Below are 22,656 nucleotides of genomic sequence, written 5' to 3'. Positions count from 1 at the left end.
ACCAGTTGCACTTTGGTATGATTGAACAAAAAGGCAAGAATTTCGAGTTCTCTGAGCAAAGCTGAATCTAATTTTTCATTCCTCCCAAATCCTTTGTTTTTTTGCTCTTTCACATTGTGCTAAGATGACATTTGAACAACAAATGCAGTCCTGGTAGCTCGGTCTCCTGGTACTGCTTTTTAATATGAAAAGCTTTCACATCCAGCTGAAGTCCAGATGCTGCGTTTATGAGCTATTTGGTCGTAATCAATTTCTAAAAAATATTTTTCATCGCATGAAATTAATGGGCACCTGGGGAAATACCAGCCAGCTCCCCCCAACCCCTGCAAATACTCACCTTTCCCAGATGGGAAGGGATTTCTTTTTCCCTTTATTTACCTGCAAGATGTCCTTGCCGGTACACAGAGGGAGAAGGCAAAATAAGAAAACCTTCATAAGTGTAAAACGTTATAAACAGACCAACCGCACATAATCCGACTAAGAGCGCTGCCTTCTGAGCATCCATTATACTGAATAAACCCAGCATCGTCTTCCCAGGGTCACAGAGCGAGTCATTAGCAGGACGGCACTAAGACAGAGGCATCCTGATTTTTGTAACTGCTCTGATTAAGACCCCGATTTAAAAGGCCGTAGGTTTGTGCTGGCAGCACTGGCATACAGATAACTATGCGTGGCTTTACAGATTGGCTTGCTTGCAATCATCTCACTACTGTGGGCCTGCAGCCCTTCTTAGTCGTGTCTTTATGTTCTGTTCAAAATTGCTTTAATTTCTTCTCTTGCTAAGCTTTTCCTTATTCCATTGAGAAGGGGGAAAGTAGGTGGCTGCTTTGGCACCATCATTAAAGACAGTTTAAAAGCTGCTGTTATGGCTGATTAGCCTTTGGCTGCCATGTTCCCTTTCTTTTTAGTAAAGGGAGAGTTTTTCTTGAACTTATTTTTCTAACGAACAGTGAATATTTGTTTTCATAGAGTCCCGTGGTGTTTGCACCCACCAGGTAGCCCAGCAGAGCACATCAGAAGAGGCGACCGTCTGGTCAGACCCACCAGCCACATACGCTGGGTAAGTGAGAGCTGGTTCATTATAGACTAAAACAAGTAACGGTGGAAAACAGTCATTTGACACCTTTTTGATAGAATACAGCTAATTTCTGAACAACAAAGTTCCATCATTTGTGTTGCAGATGCACTTTTATATGTCATTAAAATAACTATTTGAAATTTCTCGTTATGACACTTGACGCTGGACTGTAAATGATTCAAGTAGGTTTATCTCTTCCATTTCTTATATCAAGACATCCAATGGAAAAAAAAAGCACATAAATAAAAAACACATAAATAAAAATAAATTTAAATTTAAATTTGCTTCTGCACTAGAAACAAAAATATCGAGCCATTATAGGTTTGGGTTTGTTTGTTTTTTAGCACTGTGATTAGTTTCCCTTTAAAATATATATTTTGAGTAAGATACAACTAGGTGCCATTGCATTGTTATAACATGCACAGTAATTTCAAATGAGTAATACCTTGGCTACACAACCTCATAACAAATTGTTTTTATCCATTATCTAAAATCAACTTTTAATTAAAATAATGTTATACATGTTTTCTGGTACCTTAATTATTTTAAAATTACATCTGATGTTGGCACATGCTAACTCTACAGCATGTCTAGTTCTGTTGGGCTTTCCTGTCTGCCTGAAATGTGAATTTCCATTATTTAGGAATGTCACACCATGTAGGGGCTGCAATTGATTTGGCCAGGACTGAGGTCCATCTTTTTGCAGCCTACATTTCAGAAGGAACACACCATCTCCTTCCAAAACTGTACTGTATTTGCCCAAAATTTGCCCAAAATGATGACATCAGACACTCGGTACATTGGAATATTTTATTTAGACTTTACATGCGGTGTTAAAAACCCAAAGAATGTATTATTTACACATCCACAATACAAGTTTACAAGATATCTATACATGTTAAAGTACTCTATAGTATAGAGCAGCTTCATTTAAGGGTTACTTTTTTATGCCGTACCATTAAAAAAGATACAATCTGCGTTTACCTTTGCACAAATGGATAAAGCATCTTTTATTATTAAATTAACAGAATAAGGACTAGGTTGAATGTTAGAAATTTCAACATAAATACTGAGAGAACTCACATTACCATCTACAAGGCAGCACAATGTTACAGGAGGTTATCAGGGTTCACATACATTTATCTTTCCGTTTCACGCAAGTCTGTATTAATTAATATTTGTAAAGTGAATTCGGATCAGTTTGTGTCTTTTGATGACTGAATAATTTTTTAATAGTTATTAATCTGTAGTGTTTTAGTTGCAAGACAGAAGTGTTTAGGAAGAGAGATCATTGATTTTTGGATTCAGAGGTCTCAGGAAATAAATGTCCCTTACAGCCTTACATCTGTAATGTCCCTTACAGCCTTCTGTCCTTTATCCTTTGCTCTGTAACACAGATCCAGTTTTCAGTGACTAACCTTTCCTCCCCTTTGAACACGTAATATAAATCTCCACCGTCTCTGAAACCCATTGCAGTTATTTGTCCTGCTAATTCATGAATATTCCTCTGCCACGGTTATTTCTATAGTTATGTTCAATAAACAGTGTGCTAGTGTGTAGTTTGCAAGCTAAAATAGCCATCTGTGTTGAACATCAGCTGCAAGTGGATACTGTAAACCCCACTAAATAGCTTACACAACTTTAGCAGGTGTTCCATTACCCTCGAAACCTCATTTGATTTCACATTATAACTGTTTGATCCTTGGGAGAGCTGGAGTGGAATGTTTATCACGGTAAGGTGATTTAACGCTGCTGTCTTCTTGGATTGTAGGCTGCCTTTAGTTACCATTAATTATTCTTGCTTTTTATCTTTTCTTTTGGGTGCTGTTGAGAGGTTTTACAACAGGCGCTGGGGAGATATGTGCTATAGTGAGAACACTTGACAGATTTATATATATTTTTTTTCTTTTTTAGTACTTTTATCATTTGCATGAATAAGGCACAAAATGCACAGATTCAGGTAAACTCACACATAATATTTACAGAATATTGTCATTACCTGCATGACTTTGGAGAAAAAACCTTACATTACACAACAAAAACAAATTGATTGCACTACTGTTGAGTTTCACAGACTGCTTCTGCCAGGCCAACTAATGTTTCTTTCTTTATTGACACGAGTCTATCAGCGTGTAGGGCATTATTAAATGCAACAAAACCGTAACCTTCTCTAGTTACACAGGCTTTTGTGAAGTGGATTGCTAATTAGCTGCCCTCAATGAGAAGAACAGGGGCTCGAGTTCACAGTGGCCAGGTATTGGATGGAGGCACTGTGGAAACACAGTCAAACTCCCCCGTTCCAGCCCAAAACACTGGATTTGAAAAGCACGGCTCTGAATCAATAGCAGCACAACAGAGTTATGAAGAATTAAACATATCTGCACTCTTTCACAGGGTATTTCGTCAAGGCTTTGTCCTTCGGAAGGCCGGCAGAGATGCGCAGGTCGGCCTTGGCCGTCTCCAAACCGAGCCCAACGGGCTGCAGAAGGCAGAGCGAGCGATGGGTTTGTTCAGTCATGCTCAATGTAAACAATTCCACAGCATAAAAGATGCGATGGGAATCTAAGTACATCCTAGTGTGTACAGTACACACGCACATCCACACACGCACGCACAGCTTTATCTGTGGCACCAACAAAATGCCACACACGGAGAGAAAAAATAATAATGCTACAGTTGGGCCAGAGACTGAATTCCAGCAAACTGATTATTAACCAGATATTCATTGAGACATTACCATTTTCTGACATTTGTGCAAGAGGCAAGGTGAATGCATACATATTAAAATGTTCACATTTAATGGGAAGGACCACACTTAATGGCAGTCTAAAATGGGACCCATTTTTCAAGTATTTGTTTGCCGATTCTTTTTTCCCCAAGAACTCTTTTTTTCGCTATTTAGAACAGTAAAGTAGCCCCCACCCCATTGTGCTACATGTCTCCTTAGCTCCAAACAAAAGAAATGTAATGACCAGCACTTTCCTTTGTTTTTTTTTTTGTGTGTGTTTGCTTTTAGCAAGTACACAAAGTCTTGCTATAGCTACATGTGGCAAGACACAGATGTTGCTGAAGTAAAGACAGTTTCTTTGGCCACTTTGTTCTCTGTAATAACAAGCAAGTCTCTGTCTTTTGTGCCTACCACAACATCAACTCACAACCTGTACAGGTCAACGCCACACGCATTTTGTTCTACCACAGACATGTCCTTAGTAACTGTATTTGTTCAGTGGTCTGACTGAAGTTGTCTGAGGAACAAACGAGGGTTTTGGTGGCACGTCGGGTTTTAGGGAGGGTGTCCTCTTTACTCCTGTACGAGGAAGGGTGCCGTTGCTCGTGTAACTGCTCTGCCTGGACAAGGAAGGCTGGAGGTGAACGCTGACGGGCGTCCCTTGCATGTAGTCCATCTTTGTGCCTGCCGTGGGAGCCATGTACCCCCCGCGGTTAATACTAGGCTGTCTGGATAACAAAACACCGTTTGGTGAGTTTAAGTTTTTAGGAAGGGCAGATATTGAATGCCTTTGTGAAGAATTTTTGTGATAACCCCTCTGCCTTTCCAAAGAGGTCATCGGTACTGCAGGAGTGGTGGGAACGTCCACTCGCTTTGTGGGGCTGTTCCTTGGAAGCGTGGATGGAGGTGAGTACAAAGACGCCTCCCTGTTGGGAACCTTAGGTGGGATCTCAGACATATTTCCCATTGGATCCAGCATTAAAGTCTGGTGGGCCACTTGAAGATCTCCCATAATCGCTTTGGGATTACTAGTAGTTTCATTTAAGTGTTTCAGAAAATCATTCAGGGTGTTCCTGGAATCAACAGATCTCCTGTGGTCTCTTTTGCTGGACGGTTTTGTAAGTGGGTGATCACTGTGTTGCATCTTTTTGTCTGCCTTGTGCGCATTAGAATTTGAGAAAGACGTATTGTAATCGTGGGTGGCATTGGGAAGAACGATAGCACTAGGAATATGTCCGTGACTTAGAGGAGAGTGGGGTGGAGGACTGGAAGGAAAGAACTGAGGGCTTTTTAGCGGGGTTTCCTTTCGTGAAGCGTTGAGGTTGCTGTGCGCCTTGTCTGACTGACCCTTCATAGCCTGCAGGGTCTTCTGTTGAAGAACCGGTGTTGATTCGGGAGTCGGAAGCGCAGCTAATTCCGGAGGCTGGCCCCGGTGGTCCATCATCATGGACTTCGTGTCACCATTGGGAGGCAAGTCCTTTCTGCTAGTCAACAGGTTCGTGTAAAGTTTGGGTGAATCGATGTTTTGTTGATATTCCTTGACGGGACTATCAAACAGCCCGTTCAGTTTAGCAAAGCTCCCGCTGGAGTCAGTACAGGACTGAGCCGATTCTGCATCTTTGTGTATTTTTCTGGATTTCCGTACAAATATATCCCGGTAGCAGTAAACAGCCACTCCCGCGATAAAGGCTCCCAGGACAAAAGCGGCAAAGACACAAGTGATTAGGACATTCATATGTACCATTTGGTTAGACTCTCCTGATTGTACTTCCCACCTTACACCTGCAAAAGACAATGCAGTATATCGTAAATCTACATGTACTTCATGGTGATACATTTCAGAAGAACATCACAGCCTCCCTCCGGAAAGCGTCTATTAAGAGTTTGTAAGTGTCCAGGGTTAGTGTAACTCAGTTGGATCCTGCAATCCGCAGCACCGGTGAATGCAAATAATTTTATAAATCAAAACGACTGTGTGAGCATTGATCAGTCTGAATTAAGATTTTTCTTTGATAATGAGGAATGCTTGTCAAAACTTCTCATATTCTGTTCGGTTTAGCTTGTCCTCAAATTTCCTTAAAGGCTCACAAATAGGGGCCTGGATGTTATTAACATTAATGATTTATGCTGGAAAATTGAGGTTAGAAGGTGCTACGGGGCCAGAAAGCAATTAATAGCTCATGGTTGGGTTTCTCTCTCAATTTTCTGCCCAACTCGTAAATCAGTATCAAAAGAGAGACGGGATTATGCAAATGTTGTGTAAAACTGTATAATGTACATACTACATTGTTATAACCACATTAATGTAGTATAGTACAAAACTTGTAAGCTAATACATCCATCGGTCGCTAGACTTGGAGGGGCATGCCTTTTGTTATATAATTTTTGAAGCTCAAGATTATGTCGTTCTATTAGAGCACTAATTAATTGTTCTTTTTTTTTTTTATTTACTCAATAATTAACATAAATACTTGCATAACGTTAAAAAGAACAACTTGCAAGGTTAAGTAATTAGACTATGTTAAAATTTAGAGAACTTTCAGCTCAGACCAAGAAGTTGAATACTGGATTAGTTTTTTATTTGTGTATTAACAAGATCCCTTTCCTTTTTGAGATTTTTCAAGCAACCACAGACATCTCGTAGCTAAGACAATGTTAGTTTTTAATGAAAGTATTTCTGTTAACTATCCCAAGGGATGTTAAAATGGAAGAGCAAGGGGGAAGGAACGGATTCACTTTTGTTAGAGGCAAGGCCTTTGAACATTGTTAATGTTCAGGGTTATAGGTTTTAATGGCACTGTGCAGAAAGAAAACATGAATGAAGTTCACTAATAGCTATGGCACAAAATGCGATTCAGACCAAGAGCAGATGATAACAAAAACTTAAAGCAGAACAGAAAATAACTGCAACAAATTAAAATGACAAATGCACTGCCATAATGGCTGATAGGAAACCTGATATGTTTTGGTGAATGGTAAGAAAACACAAATGGATTTTGGCTGGTGAGATTTTTTGAGTAAATACAGAATTGTGCAAACATGTCTGTCACCTGGCTATTCTGTATAGTGATGGAGACCTGTGTTAGGTTGTGGTTACGGGGTTGGAAGCGTCTCGATTCTTTGGTTGACTGTAATAGCCCTTTGCTGCTGTAAGAGCCTAATCAAAGGTTCACTTAGCTGGCTACAGGAAGATCAATTACATGCAGAACACGCTTCTTCCTGTGTCCAGTTAAAATTTGTGTGTGTGTTTCTCTCTCTTATGTTCTGAGATCATCCGTGAACTGACGCTTGTACCCAGCGAATAAAAATTCAGCACATCCTTACTCAGACCTGACCTACGTTCTTCAAAACCACGCTGCAGGCGAGTAGAGTTTGGAATATGCCCCACTTAATGCATGAATATGTCATAGAGCTGTGCTTTGTTTTCTTCCCTCCCTCCCCACCCAAACCAAACAAAACTATTAAGCTCCTGTAAGTAACCATTCATAAAGACTGACAGTATTACTCAAACTCAACTAGTTTGAAAACAACCACCAGAGGTGCAGGTAAGTCTTGACTGTAATGTGTTTTAATGCATCCAGAGCTCCCACTGGCTTTAATGGGAGCTTTGGAGCACCCCTGGAATAAAAGCCGGAGCTTATTATCTGTGTTTCCCATTATAAGCTCTAAGCAGCACTTTGTACACCAGATAAGTAGGTATGAAAAACATGATTGCACCGTCTGTATATTCACAGGAAATGGGTGTAAAATACGGCCCAACAATCACGGCTGTTACTTTTAAGCCTTAGACAACGCTGAGACTATCAGGTTTCCATTCAGCTGCAATGTATTCCCTGGTAAGGCCTTACCCTTTGGGACACCTGATAATGGATCAGAATAATCAGAAGTGTTTGGGTCATCTTGAACTACAAATTTCCGAGAGCCAGTCACTTTAGGTTTCCAGGAACCAATCACTTTAGGTGATATAACTGGGATACTTGCCATTGTGGTAATGGAAGCTGAGGAGAACTCCATGTCTGTGGTGGCAAACAGATTTTTATTAATGTGTATAACAGTCAGGCTTTCCTCACTGATTCATGGCACATCTAAGCTATACCTGCAGACAGTATTTAACGGGAGTTACGTCAGAGCAAAACGTGACCCCCTACACTCTGCAGAGGGGCTGATTAAAATCAATTGGTTCAGAACTTTAAGTATGAAAAAAAAACCCCCACATTACAACATCAACAGCTGCTATGCCAAAAAAACAGAGAAGTCGAACATGAAAGCGGTGCAAAAGTTAAAGTAAGCAACTGGTGGACGTGAAAAGCACAATTTATTCTACTTAATTGCTATTTTCTTCACTGGAGACAACATACTTGGCTGCCTTTTAAACATCTTAAAAAAAAAAAAAGTTACTTGGACAGATACACACTCATGACAGGTTACGCCTGAGAAACCAGATGAGCTCCATTAGTGTTATTATGGTATACGAGGAACTGCTGAATGAGCCATTTCTGCAGGTGGGGATGAAAGGAATGTTTTTAACCTCTGTTTTGTAATGGTTCCTAAGGAACAACGTTGCACAGATTCGGGCTCCTCTGTAGCACAGTTGCTGAACAGAAGCACCACAGCCTCCGTGAAAATGCACGGGAGGAGGAAACACGTCCAGTAAGGTTCACAATCCCAAGTCTACTTTGCACACACGTAATTGTGTGTTCACTGTCCCAGTAGTTTTAGGCATGAATGTCTGTGGCTTGAGATCTTGCTGAGAAATGCACTTCAAAAGCACATTCATTCCGGACTTGAAAATAAGGCTCGTGGGTATCTGCGCCCCAAAATACCACTTGGAAAATTCAATTTATAAAGTAAATACTCATGCAAGCGAGGTAGCATTTCCATGTAACATGGTTTGGTTTCGTTTTGCCTTCCAAAGTGAGTGTGTAAATATATCTGGAAAATATTTGTCTCAAACACGACTTCTTGTCAAGCTACAGAAGCACAAATATAATCAGAAACCAAAGCACAAAATAATATTCTTGTTCTTCATGCACTCTTACAAATTTAACACACAAACATAGTATTTTGATATTTGTCGGTCAGACAGGTGCCCTTGGTTTAAAAGCAGAGACCGAGTTCTGGGAGCAAAGACTGGAAAATAAGGGCTCAGTCTGGCTCCTGTTGAAGTCAACGCAGGTTCTGCTTTTGAGTTCAAGAGAGGAGCAGGGGGTCCCGTCTCCTTGAACACCAGGGGCTGATGGTGAAAACACTATAAGAAAAATCACTGAAGGAGAAAAGGATGTGAAAGTGCACCTGACAACAATGCCTGAGTTTTCTTCTCTAAGCCACCTTTGTCTATGCAAGTCAAGTCCTCATTCAGCTACACAGTTCGTGATGTTAAATTTTTCTCCATCAGCATAAACTACTTAGAACATTTCAAAAATATAGAAATACACATTTTAGGCAATGTGTATTTGTGCAAAAAGCTTGCCGGGAAAGAAGGAAAAGAGGAAAGGAGCGGTAAGGAGGAAGATGATGAAATTCTGCCATTCATCTACTAGAGATGACCAAGAGGGGCATTCACAAATGCATGGCTGGGGACAAAGAGTAAAGCTTAGTGGACTTTCGTGCAGTGAAGATGTCATCTATGTTAATCAGGCTCTTTAATAACAGATGTCTCAATAAATAATGAGCTGTTAACATGCGGCTACACAGGGTGAAGTGCTGAGTGAGAAGAGTCTGACTATCTTTACCATCAGTGGGAACATGAGTAAAAGCACAAAAATGGAGGATTGCCAACTGTGCAAAAGGAAGGAAAAAAGGGCTGAAAATGCTGAACTGAAGGAAAGTAAAGGTCATTAATTCAAAAAAATTAAAAAAAACTAACCAGATGTTGGGTCGCCAAATATTTTGTAATCTGGTGTAGCTGTAGTAGGCAAAATTTCTAAAAGAATTAAAGGAACAAGTAATCAGTAAAAAGTAACAAAAAGAAAGCAAAAGATCTCAAACCTGAGTAATGGAAAATAAAAACTAAAGTATTACTGCTTACAAAAAGAATTTCTTCAATACTTTGCTGTAGACCCCAAATAGCTGTAAACTGGTGACGAAAAGACAAAACTCTGCCACCCAGGACCAAAAAGCTCAGCCTTGTGAACATTCACAGTAACACCAGGTGATGTGTTCATCGTGTTACTGAAAAGCTCATCATAAATTTCACATCCGTAGTGAGGTGTGGCACAGAGCACTGCTGAGACGTCCCGAGCGAGCGGCAATGCCTACGCCTTACCGTGGCAGTCCCCGAGCTGCGCCGTGCTGCCGTATTCCACATCTTGCACGTATCCTCCGCTGCTGTGGTTGTATGAAACAAACAAAGAGAACCTGCAATTAACAGTATTAGTAGGGAAACAAATGGGGATTTCTTTTCTGGAAGCAGCAAATGGAAACGTACAGAAGAGCTAGTGTATGGCCCTCCAAAAAAATTCCCTTTTTCTGCAACTTCATCATGTCTTCTACATTGGGTGCGCTCCTGGGTTTAGATACAACCATCCATTATATGAGTTAAAGTTTGCACTGGCATGCTACAAAGGCCTCTTTTTAAGATACAGCTGTACATTACAGGCTTGATTTGTGCAAAAATGCCTTTGGTATGCATATATATCGCCCAAGCTTCTGTATGGAGACAAAAATCTCCCTCTCTTCCCAGTGAATCCTGTGCTTTGCTATTTGCAATGGGCTGTGCCCTGTGAGCACGCCTGGGATGGGAGGACGAGCACTGGCCTCGGAGCTGCTCAGGTTTGCAGGCAGCACCTTCTTGCCTTCCTGCTTCCAACCGCACGTCCTACAGCTCTGCGTGTCCTCCTACACACACGGAAAACTCAAGTCTTCACCTAGAGCCTGCAGAATTAGGTCAGACTTTAGCACTCTGCCCTCTTATATACACAGTACACTGAAAAGCCATCCCTAAAATAATGGAGATGTATTAATTGAATGCAAGGGAACAAGGCGGAGGAATACGAGCTCACGTGGTCTATAATGCATGTGCAGATCTGCTGGGTTAATGTGCAAAGCGGTACTTACAGCATGCCCGGTGTCACCCTTCCACACGCCTCATGGTCTAGCCAGCCACAGTATGGGTCCCGTGAAGCAATACATGCCCTTGCAAGAGAAAAATATACCCCAAAATCATACATTTTTTTTTTCCTTTCACTTCCCAAGAGGTGTTGGTGCCCTTCCGTTAAGGGGAATTCGGGAACGGGGCCGTACTTTTTACACGATCCGTGCCGCTCACACCGGCTCAGAGGGATCCTAACGACGCAGCTGGAGAAGGCCACGAACAGAGCGTGGTGCTCGCTGTCCAGCTGCAGGGAAATGACTCTTCTGTCCTCCTCGCTCTCAGCGTTACACCTGTTCAGCAAAAACAGGGGGAGGCCATTGGTTTAGTAACTGTAGAACTTTGTGCAGCACTTCCACTGTTAACAACATTTTATTTAGTTATTGCCTGCGTAGATACTGAAAAGAGACTTTTTACATATATAAACGTAACTTACCTTTGCTGAGTGATTTCTGAACAGAACTATGGGTTATCAAATGCAAGGTTCTGGTTCTTATTTACAGCTAGGTGACAAGTTCACTGAACTATGCAGGAATAAAGAAAAACCAAACCCAAATCCATTTTCTTTGTTCTTAGTTGGCATAAATAGCTCAATAGAGCGGAACAGAAGTCCTGCATTGGACGCCTGTAGAATCTAATTGGCACACTTCCATTCCCAAATTCTTTGCACCAGCATAAACAACTTTAAAATTACTAGATGTAGTTTATACATTATTGGTCACTCTTGAGAAACCCTCAAGATAAGCTCAAATTATTTCTTCTTAACAGCAGCAGATAGTTCTGACATTTCATATTCAGAAAGAAGTGTATCTATTTGCGGAAGAATTAAATGGTATCATTGACGTCACCGGAGTGAAACTAGGTTGTTCACTCAACCCATGCAAAATGGCAAGAGACCAACTATTTTCAGGCTATTCAACATAAGGAACACCGTGAAATGAAAAAACAAGTGGTGATGCTGGTGATAATGAGTTGTTTTTTGTTCACCATAATGTTTTTTTAGCTAGGTACCAAGGACTAGGTAAAGTGCTTTGGTGTTCTGGCAATACTTACTTTGCATGATTATATGCTTCAATCTCTTCCAGTAATACGCTGTCATTCAAAGAAAAAGGCCTGGTCTTTGCCAAGATTTTAAGTACTACTCCCGCTTCGGAGCCAACAAATAGGACGGTGTAGTTCTGGTACGGTCCAGCAGCGTGGTCCACGGCAATTGCTGTCAATCTGTATCTATCGAGACCAAAAGGCACATTATTTATGGCATGTTCTCTTGTTTTCCTTTTCACATCCATTATTTTTGAACGGCGCCTCATACCTGACACGTGTTTTGGTAAACCAGGGCTCCTCAATGACTGAGGGAACGGCTGAATCCATCAGAGGGTGAGATTTGATGAAGGAGAGTGTTTCGTCTGGGAAATCAATGGAGGTTTTGTAAGCCTCTGCTAGGCCGTGCTTTGCACAGCAGCCAGGTCTGAAAGGAGAACAACATTGTTTTTCTCTTGGTATTTCAGTTAATGAAAGACAGCAGCCTGCTAATGAGCATCCTTATGGCTGAAGCGTAAAGCTCCGCTTTGGTTTTTACCCAAGACACTCAAGAGCGCAGCTGATTTAAGGCGGCTCTTTACAAGGACAATATTACGGCATCATGCGCAAGGACATTTTACCTTGGCTTTGGTACTTTGTCTTCAGGTACAGCTGTCCACACAGAGTCAGGAGTCTTTTGTTCTTTAAATCTCCCTTTGAAGACTTTCTCGATGTCATCCATGCTGAACGCACACACTGCTGAACCAGGGATGCTGCAGAATTAGACAAATAGTTGCAAGAACTCAGACTACAATGGCACCAATCTCGGTGTAAGAAAGAACCAGAGAACCACCTTTGACGTAAGGCTGCTCATCTCTCACCTGTTAAGCTGTGTCGTGAACACACCAACAACCGTGGGGACTCCATTGATTTCTATGATGTCTGTGATAGACTGCAGAACATCGAAGTAGAAGAATGAATCCCCAGGAACGGAGCAGTTGAGCCGAGCTTTCAGAAAGGATGTCCAATGTTTTTCCAGGACTCTTTGGGACCCCCCCATGTCATTTTTGCATATGCGTGCCACCCGGGAATACACAGCCTGTGAAGGGGAAAAAGAAGGAAAAAGTGAGAAAGGTTTGAGAGATGCAAGGCAAACAGTGCTTGTTTCTGAGCCGTTAATAGAACACCACAGATAATTTTCTTAACAGGAAGCTGCCATTTATCTGCACAGCAAGGATGAAAGCAAATGGTGTTCAGCTAGTAATGCACAGGCATCTTACTGTATCCACCAAGAAGCAAATGCAACTCTGCAGCTCGTCCCCACCCTTTTCGCCTTCAAAATCATATTGTTAGTGAGATTTAAAGACTTTAATTAACCGTGCGTAAAGGATTTAATAATTTATTATAGAATGTCCTTCCATGGTGAAGCATGAGTATTATACTCTGCACTGGCACGACTGAATTATTCAATATCCAGGGACATTAGAGAAACTTCTTTGAAACTCTTCTTTTGTGTTGTTTTCTTTTGTTTCTTTAATAAGCGTGAAAAAAACCCTCAGATTTTCCATTACTTGCCACAAGCGTTAAGGCAACAGCAACACTAGAAGATACCTGTAGCGAGCTCGCCTAACAGCAACGCATAAAGAACACAAACAACTTTTGGGTTGAAGAATGCACTGTTCACTTTCTCTGCCCCCCCGCTCCGTAAATTCCAATGACGGGAAACCTGTGCGAACCTTTGCACTGGTCCCTACTCCACAGTGCAAACTGTGCTTGTTCCTGCTGCTGCTGTAGGATGCTCTCATTCTGCTGTGACCATACCCACCTTGCCTAAATTATTGTGCTCTACAGCGATTTCTCGGAAGAAGAAATAAACGTAGTTCCCATATTCTATAGCGTGGAGGAAGTGCGGTTCTGTAAGAAAGAGCTAAAGGTTACTCCAAAGAACTACTCGGTGAGTATCCGACACTGCGCTGTGCCACTTGGAGGCACCTCCGCAGGTTCGAACCAGCCCACGTGAGCTCCAGACTTTAGGATGTCCAGATATGGGCGCGCGGGAGCTTACATGAACCTGAAGTCTTAAACGTTGGCTAATGGACTATAAAAAGGCCTCAGAGGAACTGCATTTTAGCTGAGGTATTTTGTTACTGCGGATCATTCACTGATGTATTTAACAAAAATTTTGCTCTATTCATATTAAACTGCTTTCTTATTATAATCCTACTGTACTGAAAGCTGCATACACGCTGATGTTATAGTACACGTGTAAAGCACACTGGCTGTGAATTACCTGACCCTCTGCACCCCTGAAATTACATTTGCCATGTGTATGGGAAAACACTCCCCCAAATTACCTTTTATCCATTTGGAATCATACTTTATTGTTCTTAGGGCAGATCCATCCCCCATGCTGCGATAAATAACAGCATCACTTGCCAGGAAATCTGCTACAGTTGCCGAATACAATTTTCCATCTAAAACAGAAGTTGAAAACATGGTATTAAGAGGCCTTTAATAATCTACAGAATTCTGACTAGCCTGTATTTTTCCCCATTTCCTTACTGCCACTCTTCCCCGAATGGCTGTAACCTATTTATTAACAGGTCAGCTTCTAATCCTTTGGAGGCCCTTTAGAAAAAATCTAAGAGCAGGGACACCACGACACCTTTAGCTTTCCTGCACCTGCTTTAAAAGCTCTCTGGCTCCTTTGGTGTCATTAATCATTTAGACTCATTGCAAGCAGAAGTTCTTACCAGCAAAGAGGGCGACATTGGTTTGTCTGGCATCAAAAGGGCATCTTGCCAAGCCACTAATTTCTTCCCCATCATACTCTAAGGTATTCAGCTAGAGAAGAAAAAGAAACGGGTGACAGTGTCATTTCTGTTTTGTACGCTGCCATAAAAGCATAATGTTGTCTTTCCAGAAAACTTAATTCAGCACATTGGCTTCTGCCTGTTTTTATTTCACCTTGAAGCACTGTCCGATAGCACACTCAGTGCAAGCAAACCCAGTAAAGCTGACGGCGTGTTCAATATTCTTACCTGATAGTATCTGCACATAGGGTTAAATGCATTTGTTCCACAGACAAACACCATCTCATCATTCCTTGGAACAAAGACTTTAATGAAGTTGTGGCATTCATCCTGAAAAAAGAGTGAGATGTATTAATCACAGACTTCACATACACAATAAATATTAGTGTTGCTTTTCTGTAACGCATGTGCTAAACTTACTTTATGTTTGCCTTTCATAGCGCAGTTCTCTCTGTCCTGCTGCCTCGACCTCCATGTTAATCTCTGTTAAATCAAACCAGAACCATGTTAATTTCTGTTAAATTAAACCAGAAAGGAACATGTGATTTCTTTCCTACACACAACAAAAATCTTAAAAAAAATTAAACCCAAAGAAAATACCTCTCCCTTGCCAGCAGCTCTATCCACTCACCTTGCTTGGAGTAACTTCTGACTTTGGAACTTCATTTAAGTTTACGGTGTAAACTTGATCCCTGTTTGCAAAGAGTAAGAAGACACAACTAAATTCGTTAATTCATTTGCCTTATTTTTTTTATAAGTGAAATCAATTTTTAGAGACCAGAAACTTCTATGAAACGCTCAAGGATTTTCTGTGCCTAATCCAAACCGGAGAAGGTTGCTCATGGGCAGCAGGGGGTGGGTTTGATTTTGGTTGCTGTGGTCCATAGATGCACCTACGGTGTCCACTGCTGTCCTCCCATTCTGCTGAAGACTAATCCAGACTGTAAATATTCAAGTGCGTTACCCTCGCTTCCCACAGCCCTGATGTGTCAATCCAAGTTTAAAATGATCAGGAGAGGTTTTTATCCGGGCAGTAATATAAAAGAGGGAAAAGAGTATTTGATCATTGGTTTTAGCATAACTACAGTAACTGCAGCCTTCAAATCCAATTTTCATGCAGTGGCCAGAGATAGGGTGTATTTCTCTGGGAAGTCCTCCTCCAATTCTCATTTTTATCATATTCCGCAGATTTTCCTAAATGAATTTTACACATAAATGCAAAACCAGAAGAGAAAGGAATTTTAATCTAATGAACCGAGTAGAAGGAAAATTACCTGCCAGCGATATAAAGTGTGTCTCGAATTTTCAACATCAGTTGGAAGTCCAGTCTGTGCTGAGATTCATTGCCTGAAGGGCGTCCTCTAAATACTGGATATTGCCTTGAATCTGCAAGTAAAAATGGGCTACACCATCACTCAGGATTATAGAGCTAAAGAATCAATATGTGGCATTGATTAGCTGTATATACTAGGTGTAGAAGGGTTTAAACTAAATTCCTTGAGTAACGTCTTGAATATAAATGAGAAAAAGACGGCTAATGTCAGCAAATGTTCCTTTTCCTTAAGTTATTGCTGTACTTCTGATTGCTTTTTTAAGAAAATGATTAAGCGTTCTATTAAAGATACAAAGCCAGTAAACACATTTCAAGTTGAAAGGAAACAGATTTCTAACCTCCCAAGGAAAAACAAAAATATGAAAACAAAAAGAACATTAAAGCTTTTGGCCAGTGGTCAGCGCCCATGACTCACAGTGCGAGTCGACAACGTTGATAGGGTCCTCGTCTTCGGGGAAGCTGACGGCTCGGCACTGGGACAGCCCCATGAGCACCACGGAGGCACAGAGCAGAGGAAGCCTCATGGCTGGCGAGAGGTGAGCGTTACCTTTGTGGCAACACTGCTTAACTACCTGCAAAACAGGACACACCATTAGGATTCCCATAGCACGGGATGCTAAACCCCACCGCCCGCTGCACAAGAAGGGGTTGGTTTGTATTTCAGCCTAAATCGGTGCTTACAAAAGGCACGGACATCGATGGAAAAACCTCTGCGTGACATAACCCTACTCCAAGCTGCTGTGAAACGTACTGATGTTTGCTAATATTTAGCTGGATTTACAGGCATTTCCAAAGAAGCTGACGACTGTCAGCCCGTTTAATTCACAGGAATCACAAACAGAACATGCAGGCTGCTGACCTGGCAAGAAAAATTGTCAAACTTGGGATTAGAATTTTAATTAAACTGCAATCTCTTTCCATCCCCTCTATCACCGAATGTCACCCAATAAAACCCTCTCCCCATAAAATACCTAAATCTTATCCACGAAAAGTCATGACACACACAATCTGTCTGAACATCCATGCCATGTTTTTAAATTATTGCTTGTTTCCAGGCTGTGCCATCATAATACTAAGCCTACCCTGCTCACCGCAAAAGACCTGACGTCTAGAACCAGACACTTGATGCTTCGCCTTGCGCAGCGATTTACACACAAGCAAAGGAAATGCAAAAATGCCGCCTCTGCAGCATAACGGTGATTGCCACGTGCCCTGCAACGGTGGCCAGAGACTCAAATAGGGACACAATGCCCAACTGGGCTCCCAAGATGCTGCTTTCCCCCTAATTCTATTTGTTACTACGGAAAACCAGCAACTTCACACAGACTTTCACAGTGGGCGCTTTTTTTGTGTATATGTGTGCATGCTCTATAGATTATACAGCACACGTTATGATAGCACCACGACATTATACAACAACGCTTCTACGAGGGGAAGGGAAACATAACTTCTCCCATGAAACCGCAGGGATATTTTAGTGAGCAGAATGCAACGACTCAAGTTGCCGTTTGGGTAGGATTCAAGAAAAGGCATCTCAAAGCGAAAGGGGATCCTTCATGACCACAAGTGGTCTGGGCAGGGGTCATATTTCTCATTAGAAACCTGGCAATGTGGTCCTATTCCCTCCTCCAGCCTTTTGGAGGCATTCGCTCAGCCCCGACTCGCAGGTCAGGGCTTTGAGGCACCGGCTCCATGTCTTGCAGTTGCCGACATTGGTTATTAACCTCTTTGCCTAAACAGAATAAAAGAAGCCTTTCCGTTTCAATGTTTAGAGAATCGCTGTCAGATGTACATGTTGCCAGGCCTGATCCAGCAAAGCACACAAGTATTAATCATTCAATAATTTGAAAAGCAATTAAAAAGCCCCTTCATAACAACACTTAACCTTCCAGTAACGTTTACTGGGGATGAAAATACCGTATTTGTTAATTGATACTATGGCTTCTTCCTTCCACAAAGGCTGCTGAGCTCTGTTCAGGTTGGACTGCGGGGAGACCAAGCTAAAGGGTGATAGTATTTGGAGGTGGGCTGGGGTGCGGGTGGTGTCTGAGTGCCCGTCCATTACGGACTGACCCAAAAAGAAGCATTTTCCACTGTTAATGATATTTCTGCATCTCAGTCCACCAGTCCAGAACGAATGGGCTGTGCTCTTAGTCAAGATTGATGAGCGCAGTGGTTAATAAACACTAATGATTCCTGGCACTTTCCCTCTGCTCTCCCTTGTCCTGACATGGCCTCTTCAGCTGAAGCATCTTGCGTTAAATTACTAATGAGCAAACTTAAAACAAACTGGAATTAATAAAGTTAGCCAAATTAGTTCTTTCTTGTGAAAGCACCATTAGCGCAGAGTCCTGCAGCACAGTGGCTCCCAGACAATAACAAATCATTAATGGTTACACAATATTTTTTTCCCCCAAGACAAGCAGGCTCTAAATACCCAACTGACTGCTGTCCCAGCAAAGAAGAGAAAGGGGAGGCATGTAAACCGTGCTTGGAGACAGCGCGCAGGAACATCTGTAAGGTGCTTAGCAAAAATCCTCCCCGAAGCCTCGTTTTTCTTGGAGAACAAATGAATACAAATTGCCGAAGAGCAAGAAGCTCTCCCAGCCATGGAGGCTTTAGTTAGCACAGAAGATGAGGCTGTTCGTGGCCCACACATGACTCAGAGACCCTGGCCTGGCTGCAAACTGTGCGAGTCCTGCAGCATCAAGCATGGGCATGTGTTAGCAAGAGCTGCTGTTTTCCTCTCTTTCCTTCCAGTATATCCATCTAGGAAGAATTAACTACAAAACTTGAATGCAACCGGCCTTACAAAGGCGGATGCTGTGTGTCCTCTGCCTTCTGGAAAAGGCTGCGGAGAACAAAAGAGCAATTTGCTGTGTACTGGCCGCAATAATTGCGACCTAAAACCAGTCACAAAACCAAAACGGAAACGACCAAAACGCCAGGTAAATAGAGTATCAGTTCTCTCAATTAAATTCAAATTTCAAAACAAAAAAAAAAAAAAAAGGCAAAGTTTTGTAAATGTAAAACCGCAGGATGTGTCTCCCTAGAGTTTGCACCCAAGCAGAAACCAACTCACGTTCATGTCTTCCTCAAAAAGACTCCAAACCTCTGAACATACCCAGACATGAACTCTGAGAACACAAGGGGTGGGAACAGCTATGATGCTCAGCACCTGCTTAACTAAACAGCACCTGTCACAAGTCCCTATCAAAGAAAACGTCCACATCTGCATGGAGCACAGACCTTTGTCGTGAAAAGAGAGAAAAGCAGGCAGAGAGCTGAACTGGGTCAGCAAACCACAGGTAATCACTTCTTACCAGCCAGGTAACAAGTACCCATTTATTATTTTGCTTGTTAAAATATTACAAGAAAATGAACGGTAGCTCTGATTTCTAGCAACATTAAAAAGAAAGTGGACCTGCTGAAAGAGGCATCTAAATGCACCTTTTAGCTGGTTTGACGCAGGCTTGAGATCAGAGCCATTGAAAAGAGAATAAACTTGGAAGACCAGCTGTTCCCTGGATAATCAGAAAAATGGGCTCCATCTAGGCCTTGGAACAGGGCTTTATGGCAGCCAGGTGTGCGCTCTGGTAGGCACAGATAGGCTGGTGTGAAACACATAATTCTTGCCACATTCAACCCTTTTAATGGAGGCCACTACTGGGGACCATAAATAAAAAGGCTGAAGTATCTGTTTGGAGCAGAATAGGTGATGATGAAATGGTGGCAACATCTACCTTCAAGAAAACGCAGAAAACAATCATACTCTGGGTCGGATTACTTCTCCCCAGCCAGGATTCAGACCAGTCTTTGACTACTTTCTCTTATAAATTGTATTCCTAGCATTTCTGCCAGGAAACAATTCCCGGCAAGCGCGATGTTTAGCAATTACCATACTGCTATGCCCGGTTTGCAGCTGGGGAATTGAGGCACAGATCTAGGCTGAATTTCTGGCCAAGGTCAACCACCCAAAAAGCCTTTTCAAGGATCTGAGCTGCTCTGGGTCATACATGGCCATTCCTTGCAGCACAGGCAAGTTGGCCACTGATACCCAGGTGGAAAAGCTACGAAGAGATCAGAGACCTTTGCTCTGTGCCATAATTAGTTATCACAGAATCACGAAATGCCAGGGGTTGGAAGGGCCCTGGGAAGCTCATCCAGTGCAATCCCCCCATGGAGCAGGAACACCCAGCTGAGGTTACACAGGAAGGTGTCCAGGCGGGTTGGAATGTCTGCACAGAAGGAGACTCCACAACCCCCCTGGGCAGCCTGGGCCAGGCTCTGCCACCCTCACCAGGAAGAAGTTTCTTCTCAAATTTAAGTGGAACCTCCTGTGTTCCAGTTTGAACCCATTACCCCTTGTCCTACCATTGGTTGTCACCGAGAAGAGCCTGGCTCCATCCTCCTGACACTCACCCTTTAGATATCTGTGAACATTAATGAGTCACCCCTCAGTGTCCTCTTGTCCAGCTCCAGAGCCCCAGCTCCCTCAGCCTTTCCTCACACGGGAGATGCTCCACTCCCTCCAGCATCTTGGTGGCTGCGCTGGACTCTCTCCAGCAGTTCCCTGTCCTGCTGGAACTGAGGGGCCACAACTGGACACAATATTCCAGGTGTGGTCTCCCCAGGGCAGAGCAGAGGGGCAGGAGAACCTCTCTGACCTACTGACCACCCCCTTCTAACCCACCCCAGGTACCATTGGCTTCCTGGCCACAAGGGCCCAGTGCTGGCTCATGGTCACCCTGCTGTCCCCAGGACCCCCAGGTCCCTTTCCCCTACACTGCTCTCTAATAGGTCATTCCCCAACTTATACTGGAACCCGGGGTTGGTTCCTACCCAGATGCAAGACTCTACACTTGCCCTTGTTATATTTCATTCAATTTTTCCCCGCCCAACTCTTTAAACTTTTCCTGCCTGTCCAGGTCTCACCGGAAATGTCTGCAAATGCAAAGAAATAGAGGTAAAAATGTTAACTGGTGGCACAAATCCACACTGGTAAAGAGAACAGCAGCCTGACTGAAACGGGCCCCAGGGTGAGAGCTGCGGGTCAGGTGGAACCCAAGCAGTTGTCCCAAGTAATAAACTGGCTCTTTGTGGCTGGCACCTTTCAATCTCGGATATGAATCCCATCCTTCAATTCCTGATTGGGAGAATCCAGAGAAGCGTGATATAATTTCTGTTAAAATATGAGCCCTCCTTCAAACAATCACACTTGAAGGGGAACAGGCTGGTGTTTCTTGCCCATTAATCTACTCCAGCCTTTGACAACGCACTGGTGACACTCCATCAATCATCTTTCTGTGTGCTGTCATGGAAAAGATGAGGGGGGAAGGGAAAGGGCATTCAGCCAGCTGGAGAGAGGCAACACATAAAATAGCTTCAAACCAGGCTGATGCAATATCTTCTGCTTATTAAAAAAAATAAAAAATGCTTAAAAAAAAAAGTTCCTTAACACAATAACTGCTTCTCAAAATGCTCCACGCAGACAAGAGGGCGGTATGGCAAATCCAGGCTGAGGTTCAAGACAGGTCGGAACAAAACGTATTTCCTAAAAGTTAGTTCACTTGAGGTTTTGGCAAGGAGGAAAGGGTTGCAATAATAAAAACTGAAAAGCAGGAACGTAACCTGAAAAGGCTTAAGTGACATCGTCTTCCTTCTCCACCAGACTCAGGGTAAACTCAAGCTGTTGGGTGAGACCAAGGATCTCCTGTGTGCTCGGAGGAATGAGTCAACCATGGGGCAGAACTGATTAGTAATATGCTGAGCTTAGTAGTTAATATATGTGATGTGGTTTCCCACAATCTCAAGTGACTGGACTTGGACAGATCGGGAAATCCCTGTTGTCCTCTGCTCTTTGCTGCATGCAAACGGCTCCCCAAGGGCACTAATTAGTGCAAATGCACTAACGACTGCACTTCTGAGATGGTGCCTTCTGAAATTTTGAGCATGAAACCACTCTAAGAATATAATAAAAGCTAAACCAAAAGAAAACTCCTCCAAAATGCTTCTGCTTGTTCACAGATGCCCAACAAGTTTCTCGGCACCTACAGCTGAGAATTCCATTCCTCTTTCGGATGGCGAAGCAGATCCTGTGCAACCTTCAGCGACTCCCACTCACTTCTGCCCTCGAGACAACCCCCCAGTGAGGGCCACAGAGCATCCCTGGATGCTCAGGGCACTGAGCAGTTGTCCAAATCAGTGCTTTGAAGCTTTTTAACCAGAAGACCATCCAAACAACAACGATCTGTTGGCCAGGCTACAGCAAGTCACAGCAGATTCCACTTGCAATCAAATAAAGGCAGTGCAACAGTACTAAAATACATGGTATTAAATTAACAAATCACTACTTCTTTAAGCTCTAGCTGGCTGGTCACTTTGACCATATATAAAGGCACGGAAAACTGAAATTAATACAATGTTTGAACGGGAACCTACTTGTGTTTAGCACCTCCCCATACACACTTTTTTGGATGCAAAGGATTATCTTTTGATGTACAAACAACTTACAGTCCCCTAACTGCAGGCGGAAGAACACCAGTTGAAAAGGGTATGGTTCAAATTTTGGGCTTAATGAAATTAAAAGGGCTG

At 42.6% G+C, this 22,656-nt stretch overlaps 1 protein-coding gene across 10 annotated transcripts in view; it reads right to left on the bottom strand.

The window, feature by feature from the left end:
- Nucleotides 1-1,874: 1,874 nt before the first annotated feature.
- SEMA6D (semaphorin 6D) overlaps nucleotides 1,875-22,656 on the bottom strand; it is a 498,283-nt gene continuing 477,501 nt past the window's right edge. For 4 of the 10 annotated variants that reach the window (XM_082060771.1, XM_082060770.1, XM_082060768.1 and 1 more), the window contains 18 exons: nucleotides 16,478-16,634; nucleotides 16,004-16,115; nucleotides 15,361-15,421; nucleotides 15,150-15,212; nucleotides 14,958-15,059; nucleotides 14,670-14,760; nucleotides 14,271-14,390; nucleotides 13,742-13,830; nucleotides 12,798-13,015; nucleotides 12,558-12,689; nucleotides 12,209-12,364; nucleotides 11,950-12,123; nucleotides 11,049-11,189; nucleotides 10,863-10,940; nucleotides 10,072-10,163; nucleotides 9,673-9,729; nucleotides 7,655-7,822; nucleotides 1,875-5,588 (listed from right to left, as the gene is read on the bottom strand). In XM_082060771.1, the coding sequence (XP_081916897.1) occupies nucleotides 4,285-5,588; nucleotides 7,655-7,822; nucleotides 9,673-9,729; nucleotides 10,072-10,163; nucleotides 10,863-10,940; nucleotides 11,049-11,189; nucleotides 11,950-12,123; nucleotides 12,209-12,364; nucleotides 12,558-12,689; nucleotides 12,798-13,015; nucleotides 13,742-13,830; nucleotides 14,271-14,390; nucleotides 14,670-14,760; nucleotides 14,958-15,059; nucleotides 15,150-15,212; nucleotides 15,361-15,421; nucleotides 16,004-16,115; nucleotides 16,478-16,586 (3,267 nt within the window). In that variant the 5' untranslated portion in view covers nucleotides 16,587-16,634 and the 3' untranslated portion in view covers nucleotides 1,875-4,284. The other 6 variants (XM_082060774.1, XM_082060773.1, XM_082060775.1 and 3 more) reach the window with 6 other exon arrangements.

The sequence above is a fragment of the Streptopelia decaocto genome (genome assembly GCF_964273445.1).
Source record: "Streptopelia decaocto genome assembly, chromosome: 9".
Classification (NCBI taxonomy): domain Eukaryota; kingdom Metazoa; phylum Chordata; class Aves; order Columbiformes; family Columbidae; genus Streptopelia; species Streptopelia decaocto.
Note: the sequence above shows the minus strand (reverse complement) of the source record. Positions and strands in the feature narration are given on the sequence as shown.